A 20,651-nucleotide genomic window follows, 5' to 3' on the forward strand; every position below is an offset into this window, starting at 1 on the left:
AACAATAACAAAAATGCTTTCGTCTTAAGTTATTTAAATTTCGCACTTTTTTTGTTACGATTATTGAAAAATAAATTTTAATACCTTGATTTTTTCTTTGAGTTTTCTTATCAAATGTCTATTGTTTTAAATAAATGATTTGTAAAGAAAACAATAGTTATTTTGTTACTTATATTGCTGGCAAAATGTTGACCGCTTCAATTTATTTAAATTTTAATTATAAGTGACTGTTAAATTAAAGACATATTTCTCAAAGAATACTCGCAACGCCATCTTCCGTGTACCATCATAAGCTTAATTTTTAAATCTTTGAGAAATGGAAGCTATAGCTGCACTGTATGTTATCCACATTTTGCTTCAAAAATTAAGAGATATACCTAGAGGGTTACCGTTCATTATTATATATTTAACAAATAATTATATAATATAGTTAAAAATGCATGAAAATTTTTAATTGATTAATGTTTACATATATGGAGAGCACATGCGCATTGGCGTATGATGAGTAATGCTTGTACTCAGATTTATTGGAACTTTTGTTTAAATCTTATCATACATTGTATAAATAATGATTTTTAATAAATGTATAGATATAAAAAAAGAAGTATAAAGTTCTACTAGTAAATCTACTACGATGTTTATTAAATGTTGCTACAAAAGGATTAATTATCCTTTTATTTAATTATTTGAACCTCCACGGAGACGTAAGACTAAATGTAAAGTAGATTCTTTCTGAATGTTGTAATCCGAAAGAGTTCTTCCATCTTCTAACTGCTTGCCGGCAAATATAAGTCTTTGTTGATCAGGAGGAATGCCTTCTTTATCTTGTATTTTAGCTTTGACATTTTCTATTGTGTCAGATGCTTCGACCTCTAATGTAATAGTCTTCCCGGTAAGAGTTTTTACAAAAATCTGCATTTTTGCAAGAAGACTGTGTAATTAGGTTAGAATCAATTTTTTTAATATTTTCGTCTGAAAATAAAAGAGAATTAGAAAAAAACATGTGAAATCATAGTATGGTTGACATAATATATATATATATATATTTTAGATCACGATACCTAATGAATATTTATACTTAAATTAATATTATATATTATAGAAATATAATGTAGTTTATAGAAGTAAAATAAGGATAGTTAGAAATAAAAAGATTATTTTGTTTTTTGACAAGGATAAAGATTACTCATAAATATTATTGATTATGACAAACTGAAAATAAATATGGTGTTTATTATTGTATCGAGACCAACAATGAATGATAATGAAAAGATATTATATATGCAAATGTCTAAATAATATGTATAACGAATAATCATAAAAAATTAAAGAGACTTACTCGATACAATGCACAATTGATATTAAATACCAGCGGAATCAAACAACTCGAACAAAAGGATGAGTAGCTAAGGACACCGCTACGTCAAACTATTTTCTATTATAACCTATTCCAGCGGCATCTATACGATCTGTCAAGATAGATGGCGCTATAATCGGAGAAATGGTAGGGGTTCGTCAGAGTAAATATAATCGCGTTGCTCGTCTTCGTAAATACGTACTGTGATTTGTTTGAGGAAGTATCAGGATGAAAATTTCCTTCGATCGGTAGCTGTTTTATTTGGCAGTTAAACGAGGTATAATGTTTAACATTAATTTATTCTATACAATATTGTATATATTTTCAAAGTTCTTCTCGTCCGAGGATTAGCAAACTCGTGCGTATATATGTTCCTTACGATCAGCTGACTTCCGGAAGTAATATGTGTATATAAGGAGGAGCTGTAAGTAAAAAGAGGATAAATCCTTTAAGGGAGTTATTATAGTATTTTAACGGGAAAATAGAAATTAACTTATATATAAATATTAAGAAATTATATAATCTATGGGACAATATATATATATAGTTTTAAGTAGTCTTTTATCATTTCCAAACGAAATAACGTCAAAGCTTTTGTTTAATCGTTGAATTAGGGTAAATTGTAGGGACGTAAAGGTTCAAAGGCCCGTAGATCGGTAGATTAGTGGGTTAAATCATCGCATTTACTATCTCGTATAGATAGGCACACATGTATTTTGTATTATTCGATGAATGAAACAATTTTGTCGTTTCATATTAATTAGTAATATTCATTAGTAAATAAATGAACAATTCAATAGCGAACGTAATTACATTTGGTTAATTAATAACGCTTGGCTATGATGTGTAAATATATTTGTTTGTACAGATCTATGCTAGGTGTAAATTTATAATCATAATTTATTAATTATCTGTTGTCGTTTGTAAGCACAGACAATACAATATGAATTCCAAAGAGGATGGAAAGATGCAGGGAAAGTCTGAAACAAGATTAGATGGTGGCTTACAAAAGAATGATAACCAAACAACTGAACAAGGAAATAAGTTATCCAAAGCAACTAAAATACAAAATAAAATGTCTGACGAGCAGTTGAAATTGAATAATAATGTTAGTGAGAGTGACGCAAAAAGTGTATTACCTTCCAAATCTTCTATGATGGTTTCTAATGGAGCACGATCGATGGAAGCTACTACATCGGATTGCAGTCATTCGTTGGAACAAGTTACTATTTCTGACACACCAAATGCAAGTTCATCTTCCACTTTTGTAAATACTACAAGTGTCATATCACATAATGCAAATACTAATTCTGCAAGTCAATTGAAGCATAAGACTGTTGTAAATGCAAATACTCTTAACTTGCCTAAGCCTCAAATGCACTTAAATTTATCTTCTGGTCAGTTGAATTGCCACCTGACTAATACGGTTACACCAGTTTCTTATAGTTCTATCAATGCATCTAATACTAATGCATATTCGAATACGTCTATATCAAATTCGTCCACTGTTTCTCAGCATTTATCTGGTAATAGATTAAACGATGATACGGATATGAAAAATAATGTTGATTACGCTTCGGAAATAGAAAAATGTCCTTCTAAAGTTTCCTGCAGTTCAGATTCCAGTCCAGAAGGTGATCAGATGTATACTTTAAAAAATACCTTACCAAAATCTAATAAATCTGCTAGTATATTAAATAATATTGGAGGGAGTATAGGTTCGACTAGTCAAGGTACTTGTTTTCTAAGACCTAATATCAATGGAAATAGAGAAGTTGCTGGACCAAGTGGTTTACAAAGAGTAAGTATTTATATTTACTTGTATGAGAAAATATTTGAAATATTTCTACAATTATACTAAATCATAGTTATGTTTTACCTAGTATTTTCAAAAAGATATAATTGACAGAAGAGATTCTAGTTCCGGAAATGAAGGAGATATGTCTGATGGAGAAGATTATTGTATTTATACATATAAAGGGAATGACAATATAGTTAATCTAGATCAGAAAGAGGAAGTCAATCGAGTCCAAGTTGCAGAACATGAAGTAGGACAATGTCACAGTGGTAGATCTAGTCCAGAGATGGACTTTTTAGAAATGGACTTTGATCCTGGACCTTCTTGCGAGCAGGTAACTAATTTAAATGTCAAAGATAACTAGTTCATTTTATATTAATATATTCTATAATTTAGGATACAGGGGACAGCGATTTGGCTTCTATAAATGAAGACATACAAAATATAACATTAGATAACGCAGAGGCAGATCCTGTTTTAAATGATTTGAGTAGTGGTAAAGTTGTATCTAGGCAAGGAATAGCAACTGTGCCTCAACATAATCCTCAAACTGGACAAAATGTTAGCCATATAGTTACTCAACAATGTTCCAATAATCGTCCAATCAGCGAGCAAAGCTCCAAACAAACTTATTCATCTCCTTGGATGCCGAGTACTAGTAGTGGATCTGGTAAGTTAATAAGAACAACTTAACGAATCGTATTTTGTAAAATATAGAATATAAAATATTTATTCAAGTATTTAAACATTACATAGTATAACACAATACATCCAAATATAAAACATAACCATTACATCAACTTATTTAGAATCTATGTACTCCGTATACCACTATATTTCCCAGCTTTCCAGCCATGGGAGAATCGTATTTTGTAATTGATATTAGAATGCATAACTTAATATAATTAATCTAATATAATTAATCTAATTGATTCAGGGTGCCATTCTAATCTTCATGGAAAAACAGAATCAATTGGATTTCATAGAAACTTAGGATGTCCTTTGCGCGAATCTTATGGATATCATAATACGAGTGGTGACTTAATATCGCCTGGAGATAATCGAGATTCGGACTCTGAATTATGGACAGAAACCTCTACTGTATCCACGCCAGGAAATTCGAATTTAAATTCAAGAAAGGTGAATCTCAGTTCTACACTTTATCATCGAATGATGGCCAAAAAATTAATGCTTAATAAACAAACTCCTTTTAATCAGAGTGGCGATTCAAACTTGGTTTGTAGAATATTATTATTGTTGAAAATTTTAATATTCTATATATATATATGTATATATATTAAATAATACTTTTAGGAAAATGAATTATCTAATGAGCAAATTGATGGACTTCCACCAGTTAAAAAAGTCATGTTGTGGAATGAGCAAGAAGCTACAACTAATCAAGTCACTCAAATTGCAACTTCTGCATGTGGTGCTACTTCTGCCATCAATGCTTTGGTAATTTATATCTACAAATGATATTTAACTATAACCATCTAAATGTTATAGTTTTTAGTCACTTACTAATGGTTTTAAATTTCATTTTTAGTTGGCTTTGAAAGTTTCTTTCTCTGCAGAGGTATTGGTAAAAGCTGTAGGTACTAGATTAAGAGATCCTGGTTCCCCACTTCCACAATATCTAATGAGTAGATCGTTGGCTGGTTCAACTCATAAAGACATAGCAAGAGGAATATCTCTATCAACAAGTGGAGCAGTCATCACAAAATTCTTTTCCTTTTATCCTGAAAGAAAGGTTTCACTTTCTCATTGGCTGCATTACTGGATTTCTAAAGGTGCAAGATTTATATTGACATTAGATACGTGTGTATGTATATAATTTTTGGATTATTAAAAATTCGAATATTCCTTTTTAGGAGCTGCTCCTATAGCTACATTAAATTTACAACATTGTGGCGAAGGTACTGATATTCCGGATGCATGGCATCATCAAATGATATTTGGCGTAGGACAAGCGGGAATATATTTAACAAACCCTCTACAATGTTTACCTGAACAAGTTTGTATTAAAAAAGTTCAAATTTAAAACTTAATCAATCGTAAATATATAATTATTTTATTTAATATTTTCAGCTTGTTTGGCATCAGCTTGTTAGTCCTAGTGTTTTATTAGTAAGGCGGGCTGATGTTTTAGCACGTTGGAATGCAAATACTGATTTAACACTTCTTGCTAAGATGGACCAGAAATGGAGGAAGCTTAATGTTCTGGGTAAGTTTATATTTATATCTCCTTGTTATTTATTTTAATTTTGTATGCAAATTAAAAACGTGATATATACTTGCAAAATATCTTTTTTTTATCTTCTTTTTTTAATAACAGGACAAGTTGTAAATATGATACGAGAAGCAATGAATCAGAGACAACAGCCTAATGTTACAACTATTGGTACAACTCATATTCGTATACCTGCATCTTACCAAGCAGGCATTACATTAGTTATGTGTGCTGATTCTGCAGATGCTACTGAACTGTTACATGCTGAACAATTACCATTACTCTAGTCTTGTTGATCAAAATTAATAAAACCAGGCTGCCCTCATTTACTTGTAATAAATTTCATTAGCAGGCTGGTCCGCACAATGTTATTTACAATGGTTAATTTACTGTTTAAGCAGTAGTATCGCTGACCTAAAAAAAGAAATGATTTACATTTTTGAAATAAGAAATATTTGTATTCACAGAGAGTATATTATCAATTAAAATATATTTCAACAGAATTTTCATTTTCTATGAAGTTGTATTCTTTGATTTTCAAAAAAAAAAAAAAATTATTAATGGAATCTATTGAAATTATGATTGATATAAGAATTTTGTAAATTTATCAGAACTAAAATCTCTCTTATAATTAATATAAACTTACAAGTTTAAAGCTTTGATAGTTTATTGATTAAGAATGTTTAGCGTCGGTATATAGGAATCGTGTTTAACATCTTAATGGGTAAGTATCAACTATCGCCCACTACTGATTGCTGTCTGAAACGCCTTAGGTAGATATATATACTTCTTTTATATTAATTATATTTTCTATTGTTAACATTTTATTTTATGTTTTATCTACATATAATGTAATCTTTTACATGGTCCATCCGGATTTTTTGGAGTTTCAAAATTTTAAGTTTAGTCGATTAACGTAGTTGAAACTTTTCTAAATTATTTTTCGACTAAAAATATGACGTTAACAGAATTTAAAAATTCTGTTGAAAGACGATTAACAATAGAGAATCGCTGTTTTCATGTACAAGAGGATAAATCGAATAATTTTTTCAGGTTAGATCTAAATACGGTTAATTCAAAAAATATACAGCAAAGCTGGAAACCAGGAACAATTAGAAACGCATGCGACGAAATACTCGCGCGAATGAATAAAAATTTTTATTCGATCTAAGCCGTACATTATTTATCTTATCGTCCATATAATTGAATATATGGATCAGCATAAAAATTAATATTTCAGTAGATTAATGATTACTACAATTTACTTAAAGTTCAATGTGTTTTCATGAAATAAATACATTGACAAAAAAATTGAACATATAAAAACTTTTGAGAGGTTTGTAATTTTATAAATTTGTTATTTTAAATTATATATTTGCTACTGAACAAAGATTTGTCATTTACAGTGAATAGGAAAAAATAAGAAGAAACAAAAATGATAATCCGTATCCCAGACATTTCACAAAATTTTATTTTGGACACAGCAGTACACGATGCTACCAGTATATTACTCAAATCGTATTTGACTTCAAGCGATTCTTCATCATCCTTTACAAATATTCATATTCATGCAAAAGATAGTGAATTGATAAATTCAAAGCAGAACCGTATAAAAATATCTCAATCTTTTCTTACAAGAATGGCGACAATAGCATGGCATTTTTTGGACATTTCAGTTATTTTTTGCGCAACTACTGATCAAGACAAAGACAACAATTATTGAAATAACATCATATAGAATTAAATTTTGATAAGATATTAGCTATATTTTCAAGGTAAAACAAATAAACATTTTTATATAAACTTTTGTACACCTTGTGTATTATTTACATTTATACACACACACGCAATTAACATTATAATTTAAGATAAAGTCAATTGATTATCTTTTAATACTTGTCTTACGTTTATATTTATTCTAGCTTCGGCTAAATATTTTTTTGCACAAATCCAGTCACTTTCATTAGTCTCAGTTTCATTTGTATCCCAAGGACATAATTGAGATGATAGAATTTTAGGTACCCCGTGATATCTCAAGCGTGAACTACCAGCCATTACTAATATGTCACCACTTTGTAGAAATAGAGCATCTGCTGGATTTTTTTGGGAAAGGCCGCCTATCAAAAATATAGCGGTCTGTCCAAAACTAATGGAAAAGAGCGGTGCTTCTATATTTGGCTCGGAGCAATCTGTATGTCCTGCTAATGTAGAATTCATTCGATAATAATTAATAATGGCTGCTTCTGCTCTAAATTTTGAAAAATTTAATACTCTAGCCAAAAATTGCGTTAATTCGATAAGTTCAATAGGCATGGGTGTTTTAGAATTTTCAGAATATACTTTAGTGTCCCAATCATGATGGTATCCCAACGTTGCCCATCGTAACTTTGGGAGCAAATTTGCTGCTCTATTATTATTATTGGATCTAAAAGAGGAAAAAAGAAAAACTAATTTGTCTAGAATATAATTATAAGTATTTCTTTACCGGAAACATATGTCCCACCAAGTTTCGTGATTACTTAAAATATTATGAGCATCTAAATTTAATTTATTTGGTTTCTTTGAATAATCCCTTAAACACTTTAGAATCCAGTAATGATGACCACTTGTTGTAAATGGATTTTGAATAAAAATAAGTCCTACAAGTGTTAATAGAGATTAGATTAAATTAAAGAAAAAATATACACAGTGATGTTTTTTTTACCTGGAATATTTAACAATTCATAAATTTTCCAATCCTTTGAACATTTTAATCCAAATTTCTTTTCACACGTGTCACTTGTAAAATGTGCTTTAATATTTTTAACCTAAAGATAAACATACACATACACAGGTATAGTGGTAAATTAATAGATTTTAGATTGATAAATTGGTAGATTAGTAGATATTAGTAAATTATACATACTTTACTAATATCTGGACAATTAAAATCAATTACATTTGTTAAATCAGGCAATGGATTTCGACTTTTATAATATTTGAAATTATCTTTGAACATGTTTACTAACCACGGTGGCTACCATGTTTTATTAGTTCATAATGGATCACCAGATGTCACTTTATTTGACATCTAATATTTTGACTGTACATGCATAATTAAATTTAATCTGATTACATGCGTATGTAACTATAAGAGGATAAATAATAACTAAAATAATTATAATTTAATTTTATAATTTAAAGATACGATTTAGATTTATATATCTTATTCCATAATTTATTCTATTTATTTTATCGTCCTACTTTGTTACGTTTTCTGACAACATTTGGCATGTTGATTTTCGCGGTAAATTATATAACAATATATACATATACAAAACATGTATTGAATTTAGGTTACAAGAACAAGAATGGAATGATTAAAAATTTTGTATTCTTATGAAATATTTGAGACATTAAATAACGAGGAGTATAATACCAGTTATATTAATGACTAAGGACGGTGAAATGTATTCGATCGTGTACACAACACGTGCTGTATTCATTACCATTACTCCATTCACTTTGCATATCTTCATCAATTGTAGGATCAAAGTGAGATTATGTCAAAAAAGCATGAGTTTCCCTTGTAATTATTTATATTTTCATTATATCTCTCATCTATGTGTTTGTCCCTTGGTAATCATCCATGACTAATTTTAGCATGTAATTTTCATATAATAGTTAGTCCGTGGAAATAGCGTGATTTCATATACGACAGAAAAGAGGCACGGCGTTGAGCCTCAAGGCTTTTCGAAAGCTCCGCGTAAATTAATAGCACAGCATGCCGTACGGCGCGTTAATGCTCCTTTCATTACTATTACCAATGCGATCCATAAATAGTGTTTATTCACCTGAAATTCGATCGACCATTCACCTATTAAAAAACATATAAACTAATCTATTTTTTCTCAGATCTTCCTTGCAATAACAATTTGTTATTAACCTTGACACTAACGGATCTTTAACGATCAAGTGTGAAGTGTTCTCGAGTAGTCACATTTATCGTAATTTATTAACATCTAGCGATAAGTATTAAGAGGTAACGTATTCATTCTAGAATCATCTGACAGGGAAAAGTTTTGTTGTCATATAACGAAAGAAAGGATGAGGAAAAGGATTCGATCGAAAGAAAAGGAGAAGTAAAGAGAGAGAGAGGAAAAAGGAGAGGGAAGAGGGAAGAAAAAGAAAAATAAAGAAAAAGAAAGAAGAAGAAAGAAAAAGAAAGAAAGATTCAGGCGCGAAGAAAATCGAGTCGCGCCCAAAGACGATGCGCGACTGACTGCGTGCGTCGTTTGCGATCTCGGTCGTGTTTGCGACTTCGGCCAATCACAGTGGTCGGCCGTTTCTGATCACGTCACCGCGGACCAATAAGAATCGCGACAAGTGACAGCATCTGCTAAAAATAACTCTGATATATCTAGGCCGGTCGCGAGCGCGAATAATCCACAGTCGTGCGCCGGCAGCCGACGAAGGCGAATGCTTTGTATGAGCGTGCGTACGTGCGTGCGTGCATGCGTACGTGCGTGCGTCTAAATCGCGTCTGATTTTTTCTTACATATTTTTTTCTTTTTTTTAATTTTCTTTTCTTGATTTTATTTTTGTTTATTATCCTTAACCGTTTCGTGAATCTTTTGTAGAGAGTGTATTTTAAATGTGTCGTATTTGTTTTTTTTTTTACATTACGTCTGCTATATTGAAAAAATAGACCGACGACGTCGGTCGTCGACGTTTATCGTCAACAGTATCATCCTCTCGTCGTTTCTACCACCACTACATTGATGTATTTTTCTACTGAGCAGAAAGAAGGTAGGATATAACCTCCTTCGCATGTCAAATTTCTGTTTATCTTTTTTCTTTAACGACGATGCACGTGTTTCCCTCCCCCCTCCACTCTCCACCTGCGCACGCGATAAATCTCGTGATTGGTAGCCAGGAAACGTTTTTATAGGTCGAGACTATATATATAGTTCGATGGTTTGATTTTAAACAATGGATCAATCATAAAGAAATATTAACGTTTTTATTAAGATTATTAAAATAATATTTGTGTTTTTTAATATTGTCATTAATATATATTCAATAATTTGTTTAGTTGTGATAGTTGCTTTTAATCTTTAGCGTCATTGCTAAAAAAAAGAAACCGTAGAGTTTACTTCTTCGCTTCTTTTATCTTCTAATGCATATTCATCTTAATTATTCTAATAAATAACATTTATACGCACTTCTTTGAAATCTAATCTCAAAGTTTATTCGTAAATAAATGTACGAACACGCGTAAACAAAAGTGATCTATACAATAGGTTTCGGTAATTATTTAAGCAGCCTTGTATCCTATTCAATTTTCGAGAGAGGGAGAGACACAGAGAGAAAGAGAGAGAGAGAGAGAGAGCGAGAGAGAGAGAGCGAGAGAGAGAGAAAGAAAGAAAGATAAATAGTTTCTATGAGAATAGACTGAGAAGGGTGTTTATAATAGTAGATTCATGAATATGAATGTACAATGTCTATTTACTTGAAAAGTTTCCTATGTATTACTTCGTCGATGAGCGAGGTGTTTAGAGACGAGCGCGTCAAATGCATTCGTGTTTTTAAATTCACCTTTTTCAAAATTTCAAAGGGAGAACTCCAACACATAAGAGGAGATAAAGAAGATAATTACTCCGAAAGTAATGTTAGATTATTAACGGTATTATTATTATTATTATATAACACAACAAGTTGGAATAAATCTACTTAAAATAAAAAGAAGAAATATGATAATCTTTTGTAAAGGGGGATTTGTAATAAATAATCTTATCTTTCTCTTTCTCAAAATAATCGGATCGAAAGTAGGTTTTTACAATTTTAGTCTTATCGATGAAGTCAATGGGAATGGTAGATTCTTTGTCGGTAGAATAGATCCTTTTCACGGCCGTGAACTTGGTGACATTTCGTCGTCCAACGATCGATCGTCAATGGCGCGTCGCGACGGCGTCGTTTTCAAGTGTTCAAGCATAGAATATATGCGTTTTTAATTGGTTCAAAAGGAACGAATATGGAACCTAACTATTATAACTATACGTAGATTTAAATGTATGTCTATTATATGCATAGATATAAATGCACTACGATCTTCTCGCGGAAGGTCAATGAAGATATGGAAAGAGATAAAAAGCACAAAAGAAACGGATATATATTGTGTCCCTCGAATCAACTAGGTTTTCGTTTCTCCTTCTTTTTCTTTCTAAACAAAAATGTGAGAGGAACATTCTTACCTATATAACTAATATATACATACAACATGAGCGTAGTAGTTGCCGATTTATCGGCGCCCAGGATACAAATAACCTTCTTACAGCTGATTTTACGAGAGATGATATAACTGGATTTACAAGTTGCGCGTCCTCTCTCCTTCTATTCCTTTCGTTAAGTCAGAGAGAAAGAGTAAGAGTTAAAATAGAAAGGAAGAAAGAAAGAGAGAGAGAGAGAGAGAGTTCATTATTGTTCAAGGGCGTCAATGTACCGATTGAATTTAAAATGCTAATGCATCGCGTACAATTGATGGCTTGTGCGTGTGCAAGTTTACTTTATCTCTCTTTCTTTCTCTTTTTTTTTTTTTAGAGAAAAAAAGATGAATTCAGGATTAATTGGATGTGCACGTACGGTTCGCTTTTGGACTTTACGTGTTAGCGAAGGAAAAATCGTGCATAAGTTTATATCAAGGCTTGATACGTTATCGCGAAAACGTTATCGATATGACACTGCTGTAATTACACGATTTTATCCTGCACTACGAAGCTTGTATGATGCGTGTTACGTAACACAATAGACTTTCGAAGGATGCACCCAAGTGTGGTGCCGGATGCGCGATCATTCTAACACGCGTCCTCGCGTTTATTGGTATTACAAATTTCGCGACATTTCGACAATTGATAAGGCTTACAAAAGTTCTTTTTCTTTTTTCTTTTTTTTTGCAGCGCGATCTTTCCTATTATGAATTTCAAAGAAAATAACAAGAGGAACTCTCTACGATTGTAGTACTAAACGATTTGACTATTTCGTAAGTAACGAAATTCATTTACATTCTGCTCACTTACAATTAGTATCTGTCCCGTGTGCATGCACAGTATGTTTGCGAGTATATTTATTCGCGTTTTCGATTTCTTCGAAGGAGTTAAAAGAGATGTGGACTTAGCAATAGCTTTTCGAAACATTCTCCTCTCGTTTATGAGGACGGAATGGTAGACAAGCCGTGTTTATTATCCTGAATCTATAATTATATTTGCAAATGCCTATAATAGAATAATAAAGGACATTAGTTTTTAAAGGATCAATTAATTCAATATGTAAATTTGACTTTAACATTGAATTTTTGCTATTCTTTATAAAGAATAATAAAATATATTTAAAAATAAAAAAAAATAAAGAAACATAGAAATGCGTGAACGCCTTCACTTGGTAGATGATATTATGCAATCTTGTGTTTTTTCTCGCGTGCTCACGGTTGGGATTCCTAAGACACGATCGCACGTGCTTAGTGATTGTAAACCTTTCGATTTATTTCGATCGAAAATTTTTTTTCCTATTTTTATTTTTTTTTTTATTGAAGTGATTTTTTAATTCTTTAGGATCAGGGTGATTTGAAAATTGTGAAACGGAAGAACGTGAAACCGATGAAACAAAAATAATTAATTAATTAATAAAATTCAATAAATAATTTAATTCTATATATTAATTAATTAATTAATTAATACAATTTTATATATAAAAATTCAGTGTCACAATATGTTTGTCCACTAATAATTCCAAAACTACTCAATTTATCTTAATGAAATTTATTTTATTTCACGTGATTTTTTTCACCTAGCACATAGCATAATTTTTATCGCGATTTTTTTTTTTTTTACTAATTTAAAGATGTTTATTTAGAGATTATCTAGGTTCTGTAAGGTTCTTTCAATAGATGACACTGTATTACAATTCAATTATTTCGATATATTCACGTCTCGAAGCTTGGTTTTCTTTGAAGGTTTCACTTCTACAGTGTGTGATCTGCACACATCTGTTTTTTTTTTTATTTATATTCAATTTTATACAACGAACTAATATTAATGTAGGAAAAATATATTTCACATCCTAAAAGAAAATAGTTAAAGATTAGATTTTTTTTATCATTTTGCAAATATTCGTCATTACTCATTGACTAGGAAGGTATACAAATAAAGCTATATAAATCAATCCAATTCAACGGAAGTTTGACTAATACCAATTGTTTAACAATGTTAAAAACATTATTCAATGTTTTTCACTTTGACGTATGCCGCTTTTCTAAAAAGAAAAAAAAAAGGAAAAATAAAGAAGAGTTGACGTATAATTCGTATGATAAATGTGAGAAAATTGCGTTCTTAGTAATCAAGATATATATGTAGATATTTACATAAACATTGTTTCATTTTTGTTCGAAGAACAAAATAGAGGAAATTACATAGAGACAGAGTTTTTTAAACGAGTCAAAACGAGGCATATCTCGCCAAAATTCTCGACATCCTCTTTCATTATTTTTCTCTTCTTTTTTCTTTTCTTTTCTTTTTTTTTCTCACAACCTGTCCTCTTCAAGGTTAAACGAACCATTGTATAAAAAGATTCTATTTAATATTATTAATATAAAGGAGAAATCGAAAAGTAATGTTAACATTATCATCGTCACCAAGCACCATGACATTTTATAATTACTCGTTTTATTGCGTATGTTCTTTAAAAAAAAAAAAAAAAAAAAAAAAAATTATAATTGTGGTCGTTAACTTCCCAAAATATGACTCGTCTCAAATATATATTTACAAAGAACTTAACGGATGGTAAATTACTTGAACGTCTGTGTGTGTGTATTTGTGAGGGATATTCCCCATTCATCTTCTCCAATTACGAATTTGCAGTGGTAGAACACCAAAAGAATTCTCTCACCCATTTTAAAGAACACAAACTGATGTGAGAAGGAAAAAGGACGATGCGGGCATGGAAAGCATCAATCTTTATTAATCGACTAGCATCTTCGTTATTATTTCAGTTGTTTTGAAAAAATGTGTCTTCTATTTCAAAATTTTTATCTATCTGTATACTACCTACGCAATTTTGTTCTTTTTATATTTTCGAAAGAAAAAAAATTAAAAATCGATTTGTAGTCCTCGCAACGATGGCTATCGCTATCATAAAATTGTAGCTCGTAAAATAACGCATGAATTTAATTTCAAAATCAAAAAGAAGGAAGGAAGGAAGGCGGGTCTTACAGGTTTTCGATACTTTTGCCTTTCTCACGATATGCTTCTCGTTAAAACTACGAGAAGAGTTTTGCGAAGGCGTTTGATATGGAGTCATGATGTTTGTAGGAATTAGGACGCCTACGTTTATGTCGGCAACCGTGCCGAAAAAGCACGATAAAAGCTTCCTTGCCAGATGGTCATCGCTTGCGCAAGTTCTCTCTTCCCCCCTTCCTCTTTTTTCCCCTCACCCCTTTCTATAACACAACTTTTACTAACTGGCAGTATAAGATTTAGGGTGAGAATCATAGCACATGCCGTTAAATAGTATAAGACATGTGACACTATGGAATAAGCCAAAAGAGTCTGTAGATGATATTTCGAAACTTTTTAGGCCTACTTTCTTTTCGGATTATATAAATTGTTTTCTTGATATCAACGAGATATAAATAATTGTACTGTTATTATTATTATTATGATTATTTGAAGCTTGCACTCTCTCTCTCTCTCTCTTTCTCTCTCTCTCTTTCTCTCTCTATGTATACTTATAACAGCGAACGAGTTTAGTCGTCGTTCCGAGAACTCCTCTTTAAAAGATCGACTCTCTTAAGCGATATCTCCCTATCCTTGTGTTTAATTTCACCGATATCGATATGATGAAACGTGCTTGCTCCAACGAAACAAACCCTTTTGCTAACGCATCGAAAAAAGCATTCGAATTTAATGAAATAAAATGCAACGTAAAGTTTAAATATCATTTAGAAATAATAAATTTTCTTTTTTTGTCTTTATGAAAGAGCTAAGAGAGCAGATTTATCTGTTCAATCGATTTTGAAAGAAGAAGGAACACGATAGAGTCGGAAGTGCGTGTATTCTTAGACGCCTACGCTCTTGTACGTACCGACTTGCGACGCACCTTGGCGCAAAATAAGCCAGCCAACCGGCCTTTATAATTTCTAAGTCAGCAACAGTCTGTGTACTCGTTTCAGATCTCTGTTAAGATGAAAACAATCCTTGATTCGCTAACAAATTTAAAAATCATTTATAGGAAACTCTTTCTCTCTCTCTCTCTCTGTACGGACGGATTTGTTGGTGGTCGGTCATTCGATACAATCGAAAGCTCCGTTTCGAAGGCTCTCGCCAAGGGATTACCCGAATACCGAAGCGTTCCGACCGTACGTCAAAATCAAACGATTTCTATTTATAAGTTTGACGGCGAGCAAAGCCAGCAATAGCTTCGATCGGACACCTGTTTGTTCCTTTGGATATATCTTTCAAAGCTTTTTTTTTCAAAATAACGTGCTGGATATTAATATTATATTAAAGACAAATTTTTTATCGCTGTAACTAAGAGAAGAAAAGAAAAGAAAAGAAAAGAAAAGAAAAGAAAAAAAAAACAGATTGTGTGGCGACTTGGGTGGGCGGACTAAAAGCTTGTCAATGGTTGTCAACAAATTTCTTTCAGAAAATTTTCTGTTGATACCTTTGAAGACAAATATTGGAGTCACGTTATCTCTAGGCGTGTCACGCGCAAACGTAAACATACATATACAACACATACACATAAACATATACATTGGCATGTCTCTATTTCAATCGACAAATCTTTTGCAAGTCTCTCGAAGAAAAATCATTTCGTAGGTCGCATCTTTGCTTTTCGAATGTCTCTTTGGTCTGTGCTTGTTGCTAAAGAGAAGGGAGAGAGGAAAGAGGAAAGAAGAGGCTTGTTTGAGAGGCTTCTTCTTCTTCTTCTTCTCTTTCTTTCTCTTTTCTCCTCGGTTCCTGTTTCTTTTTCTGCGAGTGTATCCATTTACGACGTTCGTCAGAAGTTTCTTCGGTTCCTTCGTGTATGCGTGCGAACGTTTCGTAAGAATTTTATATCGTTCCGTATTCGGAGCCTAATGCCCTTGCAACTCTCCTTCTCCTTCTTCGTCTTCTTCTCCTTCTTCTCCTTCACCCCGCTTCACCTTCACCACCTCCACTAGCACCTTCTTTTGCTCCTTCTCTGCCATTTACGGTTCCTCCTCCGCTCTTACTTCGACTTTTTATTTCTTTTATTCTTATTCTTATTTCTCGTGGGCCGTTCGAGTTAAAGAAATGAAAATAAAAAAAAAGACCGACTTCCTCGAGACGAACTCGTATTTGGGACCCCAGAAAGAGTCTCTTGTTAAAATACAACAAAGGCTTCTTCTCTGCTAGAGAGAGATTTACCTACTGACCTATATATCGTGTTTAGGTGTTCTACATGATGTGTATTTTACCTTAGTAATATGTTCCTTGGATCGATATTCAATACATGTATTTATACATTATATTTTTTCATTATCTTATTAAGCAAATTAAAGAAAGAACGTCTGATCGGAGAATCAATTAGTCGGGTGCTTACGATGACAACTAGAACGGACTCTTGACTTGAGCTCTCTTTGAAATTACCTAAACCGCAATCAAGGATGTCGCTCCATTATCAAATGTTTCTGGAATTCCCATACCGGAAGATGACTGAAATCATTTTTCCAGAATAATAAGCAACCATGTATAAAAATAGACCTTAATTTGCAATATGATTATTACGAAATTATCCTATAATAATTTAAAATAAAATTAATTATTTGTTGTTTCAGATTAAATGATAAAAATCTATCATGTACAACTTAAACGTGAACGTGAATCCTAGTCCAACGGCTGCCGCGGGTCTTCTCGGTGTCGCGGCGGCCGAGGTCACTCCGAGGACACCGGAAATCGTAAACTCTTTGATCGCCATGACCAATCCCTTCGAGGACTACGCCAACGAGAAAAGCAGGGATCGTACCGATTCGACTAGCAGCGGTGAACCGAGTCCACCAAGTGTCCAACACACTTGCAGTCAGCTTATCAAAGAAGGTTCCTTTATTTTATTATAAATCATATCAATCTATTTATCTCCATCAATTGGTATTACAGCTCAGAGTGGGGACTATTACTAGTAATTAATGTGTTCAGTTTCTTTTCCTGAATTGTTGATGATACTGTGTTATTATATTGGATTTGTGCGTTGACAGGCCTGAAGTTGACGCTACAAACTAAAAGACGAGCAAATGGAAGTGGTGACGAGGGGAAGAAGAGGACTAAAAGGGAGGATGGTAGCGCAGACGACGAGGAGGAGGACGACGGGAGCAACAACAACAACAACAACAACCGGGGTGGAGTAAGAACAAAAATCGCATACTGTTAGCTCGTTAAAACGATAAAAACAGTCGTGACTCTAAGTCGCTACCTCATCGATCATCATCAAAAGAGAGAAAGAGGAAATACGCGAAGCGCGAGATTTTGCTTGTCTCTATTAACTTTCGCCTATCTCAGTCTCCGTTAAACGTCTTACAGTTGACACCAGAGGACGAGGAGAGGCGACGGAGGAGACGAGAGAGGAACAAAATAGCAGCTACCAAATGTCGGCTGAAGAAACGAGAGAAGACGGTGATTCTGGTCCAAGAATCGGAGACCTTAGAAACACAAAATCACGACCTCAAATCACAGATCCAGGAGTTGGAGATGCAAAGGCGTAGGTTGGTCGATATGCTCAGTTTACATGGACCAACTTGTTTGAAACAAGGTGGTGCTACAGATACCTCTTATCAGCAATATGCCGAACCATTGCATCTACCGAGTTACCAGGACAACTTTGTTCAACCACCACCAGCCTTGAATCAACCTCAAAACTGTGTCACGGATTATCCTGTCAAAGTCGAGGAATACGAAGGTGATTTCTATCGGCAGGGAAGTCCTTACGTACCAACCACTGATTCTGGTTGCACCGTTTAGCTTTAACTTAATCTTTACGGTTTTTCTGAGAGATGATTATCAATGAATCTATTTGATCTTGATCAATAGTGGAAAGACTACAATATGCATTCCACACACACAAAGATAATTATAACGAAGAACGATGGTTAAACTTAGTTTTGGAATTTGTCTCAAAGGATTTCTGTTGGTCATATTTCTTTAACCCTTTTATGCATTTATTTAGTTGGATTATTTTTCAAAAAAAAAAAAAAACATTTTATCGATTAGTTGAAATGATAGACAAATTTTATATAATGTTAACGTGTTATTATCGATGCATTTAAGGGTTAAAAGTAATTAAATCGAGCAGATTCTAATTAATCTTCTCTCAATTTCGTGACAAGTCCTTAGCTCGTAAGTTTATACATATTTTATTATCTGTGTAAAACGCGAACAATTTTTTGTCTTTCCTTCTTTTTCTAGCTTTACATTTTCCACTTCTCTTACACGTCTGTCTTCCCTTATTTACATTTCCTCTTTTCTTATTTTGTTCTCCTTTTTTTTTAACATGCTCGTAATGTTCGATAGAGAACGCTCGAAGACATTCCTTCGTAATAACCGTACTGTGACATTCTTGTTTATTGTAATTCGTATAATGAACAGATTCGCTTGTCGCAGATACTGCTGCATGCGTTTCTCAAACAATCGACAAATATTTCTCATTTAATTTCTGACAAAAAATATTGCTTAAGTATTTTTGTTGATATTGGCCTTTCAAAGGGGATACTTATAATTATTATAAATATTTTATTAATGACATTTAATATATTATACTTGCAGGCATACATACATGCACAGTTAATTATTGATGTATATTTTACCATACGATAGATTGTTATATTTGTTAACAAAATCAAAAATAAGTGCCTAACGATATACCTCAGTTGTGGGTAGTTACCCTCCCTTGGTACGTTTAACAAAAACGAATTTTTTCATTATTGAGATATATATATATGTATATATACTTACATACAGATTATTTGTATACACATCTTAAGTGTATATTTTTGCAAATATTTGGTAGTTCTGTTTGTACAATAAAAAACGTACCTTGGGTATATAAAAAAAAGAGTTCTTGCAATTAACGTAAGTTAATGAAATTGTTAGCGCAGAACTGTTACAATTAATAAGAAGTGTGCTTAAAATAGACGAATCAAATGCTTCTCTTTACTAGAATACTGCTGCCATACAATCAAAGTGATCTAAGTGATAAACAAAGTCTTCCTACGCTTCCTTTAATTGAAGCGAAGAGAAGATTTATTTTTTACGTTGTGTTATTATGTACGGAATTATTACGTATACAAAATTTTTATTATCTATAATTTAAGAATATATTTAAATATAAGCGAACCGAGACAGTCAGTCATACATATATGGTGCTTTAGATATGTTTTTTTTTTTAAATATTACATTAAATTTTGTTAAGTTGCCTTGAAAGAGTATTTAATAATTTAATAGAAATGTTATAAGAGAGATTAATAGCCTCGCGTCTCATTGGTGTCTATTTCTATTTTTAATAAATCATTATTTTAATAATGATTAATATATAGGATTCAAAAAAAATTTATCTTTAAATTTATATTAAAAAATCAAAACAAACAAAAAATAAAATTATTTTTTGATTCCTCTATATGTAATTTTTTGGTCATCATTTTTTTCTCTTTTGTTGTGATTTTTTTGCTTTAATCAGCAAGTATTTCTTTATGTCTTTGAACGTATTTCGTAGATTCATAAGTATTTGTACATGCGAGTTATTTTAGTATCACTTTTGGCATCTGTTCTTGTAGTTAAATAAAAAAAAAATGCATTACTGCCTTTATGAAATACATAAAAGTGTACATAAAATCGCTCGTTAAAACATGTGCATTGTTTTTGGAATATTGCCAATATTCGAAATTCAATTTGATCATTTTTAACAAATGCTAATGAAGTTCGTACAAATTTCTGCAAGAAAAAAAAGATATATAATCTTGAACAAATTTTTCATTATTGTATTAATCATTGTATGTTTCTAGGTTTCTTTTACTTCAATTTATACTAAAATCTTTTCAAACATGTTTTTTTTTTCTAATTGTAGCTCTTTCCTCGATCAATTCTTTCTTTTGTCGTAAATATAAATCGTGTAATAACCGCTAACCATAATACTAGCAAAATGGCTTAATAAATTTAATATTGTAAATCTAGAAAGGAAACATATTAATCTTCAAAATAAAAGTGCCTTGGATATTGGTG

General features: G+C 32.0%; 4 protein-coding genes across 17 annotated transcripts; 2 read left to right on the plus strand and 2 right to left on the minus strand.

Moving 5' to 3' along the window:
- Positions 1 to 491: 491 nt before the first annotated feature.
- Positions 492 to 1,487, minus strand: LOC107067798 (uncharacterized). Its single transcript, XM_089171946.1, has 2 exons — positions 1,340 to 1,487; positions 492 to 972 (listed from the first exon to the last, which is right to left on the minus strand). The coding sequence occupies exon 2, from the start codon at positions 916 to 918 to the stop codon at positions 679 to 681; it is 240 nt and encodes a 79-aa protein (XP_089028072.1). The 5' UTR covers positions 919 to 972; positions 1,340 to 1,487; the 3' UTR covers positions 492 to 678.
- A 6-nt stretch (positions 1,488 to 1,493) lies between these two features.
- LOC107067792 (uncharacterized) lies at positions 1,494 to 5,891 on the plus strand. 8 transcript variants are annotated; one of them, XM_089171930.1, is made up of 11 exons: positions 1,509 to 1,634; positions 1,703 to 1,781; positions 2,286 to 3,158; positions 3,241 to 3,489; positions 3,552 to 3,825; positions 4,093 to 4,391; positions 4,470 to 4,613; positions 4,705 to 4,948; positions 5,030 to 5,172; positions 5,247 to 5,382; positions 5,494 to 5,891. In XM_089171930.1, the coding sequence occupies exons 3-11, from the start codon at positions 2,301 to 2,303 to the stop codon at positions 5,673 to 5,675; spliced, it is 2,529 nt and encodes an 842-aa protein (XP_089028056.1). In that variant the 5' UTR covers positions 1,509 to 1,634; positions 1,703 to 1,781; positions 2,286 to 2,300; the 3' UTR covers positions 5,676 to 5,891. The 8 variants fall into 8 exon arrangements, with proteins under 8 accessions (XP_015179103.1, XP_015179102.1, XP_015179101.1 ...); XM_089171929.1 differs by having other exon boundaries at positions 2,291 to 3,158; XM_015323617.2 differs by lacking the exon at positions 1,703 to 1,781 and having other exon boundaries at positions 1,494 to 1,634.
- A 945-nt stretch (positions 5,892 to 6,836) lies between these two features.
- On the minus strand, positions 6,837 to 9,647 carry AlkB (alpha-ketoglutarate-dependent dioxygenase AlkB). Of its 5 annotated transcripts, none has more exons than XM_089171942.1 (5): positions 9,326 to 9,647; positions 8,877 to 9,244; positions 8,093 to 8,195; positions 7,874 to 8,027; positions 6,837 to 7,813 (listed from the first exon to the last, which is right to left on the minus strand). In XM_089171942.1, exons 2-5 carry the CDS (start codon positions 8,904 to 8,906, stop codon positions 7,252 to 7,254), a joined length of 849 nt encoding a protein of 282 aa, XP_089028068.1. In that variant the 5' UTR covers positions 8,907 to 9,244; positions 9,326 to 9,647; the 3' UTR covers positions 6,837 to 7,251. The 5 variants fall into 5 exon arrangements, with proteins under 5 accessions (XP_089028068.1, XP_089028066.1, XP_089028067.1 ...); XM_089171940.1 differs by having other exon boundaries at positions 8,877 to 9,221; positions 9,314 to 9,647; XM_089171941.1 differs by having other exon boundaries at positions 9,314 to 9,647.
- Positions 9,648 to 9,814: 167 nt separating this feature from the next.
- Positions 9,815 to 20,645, plus strand: Atf3 (Activating transcription factor 3). Of its 3 annotated transcripts, XM_015323624.2 has the most exons (5): positions 9,815 to 10,176; positions 16,936 to 17,133; positions 17,222 to 17,480; positions 17,639 to 17,784; positions 17,961 to 20,645. In XM_015323624.2, exons 3-5 carry the CDS (start codon positions 17,243 to 17,245, stop codon positions 18,396 to 18,398), a joined length of 822 nt encoding a protein of 273 aa, XP_015179110.1. In that variant the 5' UTR covers positions 9,815 to 10,176; positions 16,936 to 17,133; positions 17,222 to 17,242; the 3' UTR covers positions 18,399 to 20,645. The 3 variants fall into 3 exon arrangements, with proteins under 3 accessions (XP_015179110.1, XP_015179109.1, XP_015179111.1); XM_015323623.2 differs by lacking the exon at positions 16,936 to 17,133 and having other exon boundaries at positions 9,816 to 10,176; XM_015323625.2 differs by lacking the exons at positions 9,815 to 10,176; positions 16,936 to 17,133 and adding an exon at positions 12,388 to 12,406.
- The last annotated feature ends 6 nt before the right edge of the window (positions 20,646 to 20,651 follow it).

This window comes from Polistes dominula, unplaced genomic scaffold (genome assembly GCF_049000335.1).
Source record: "Polistes dominula isolate Pdom_NZ unplaced genomic scaffold, Pdom_raw_medaka contig_73, whole genome shotgun sequence".
NCBI lineage: Eukaryota > Metazoa > Arthropoda > Insecta > Hymenoptera > Vespidae > Polistes > Polistes dominula.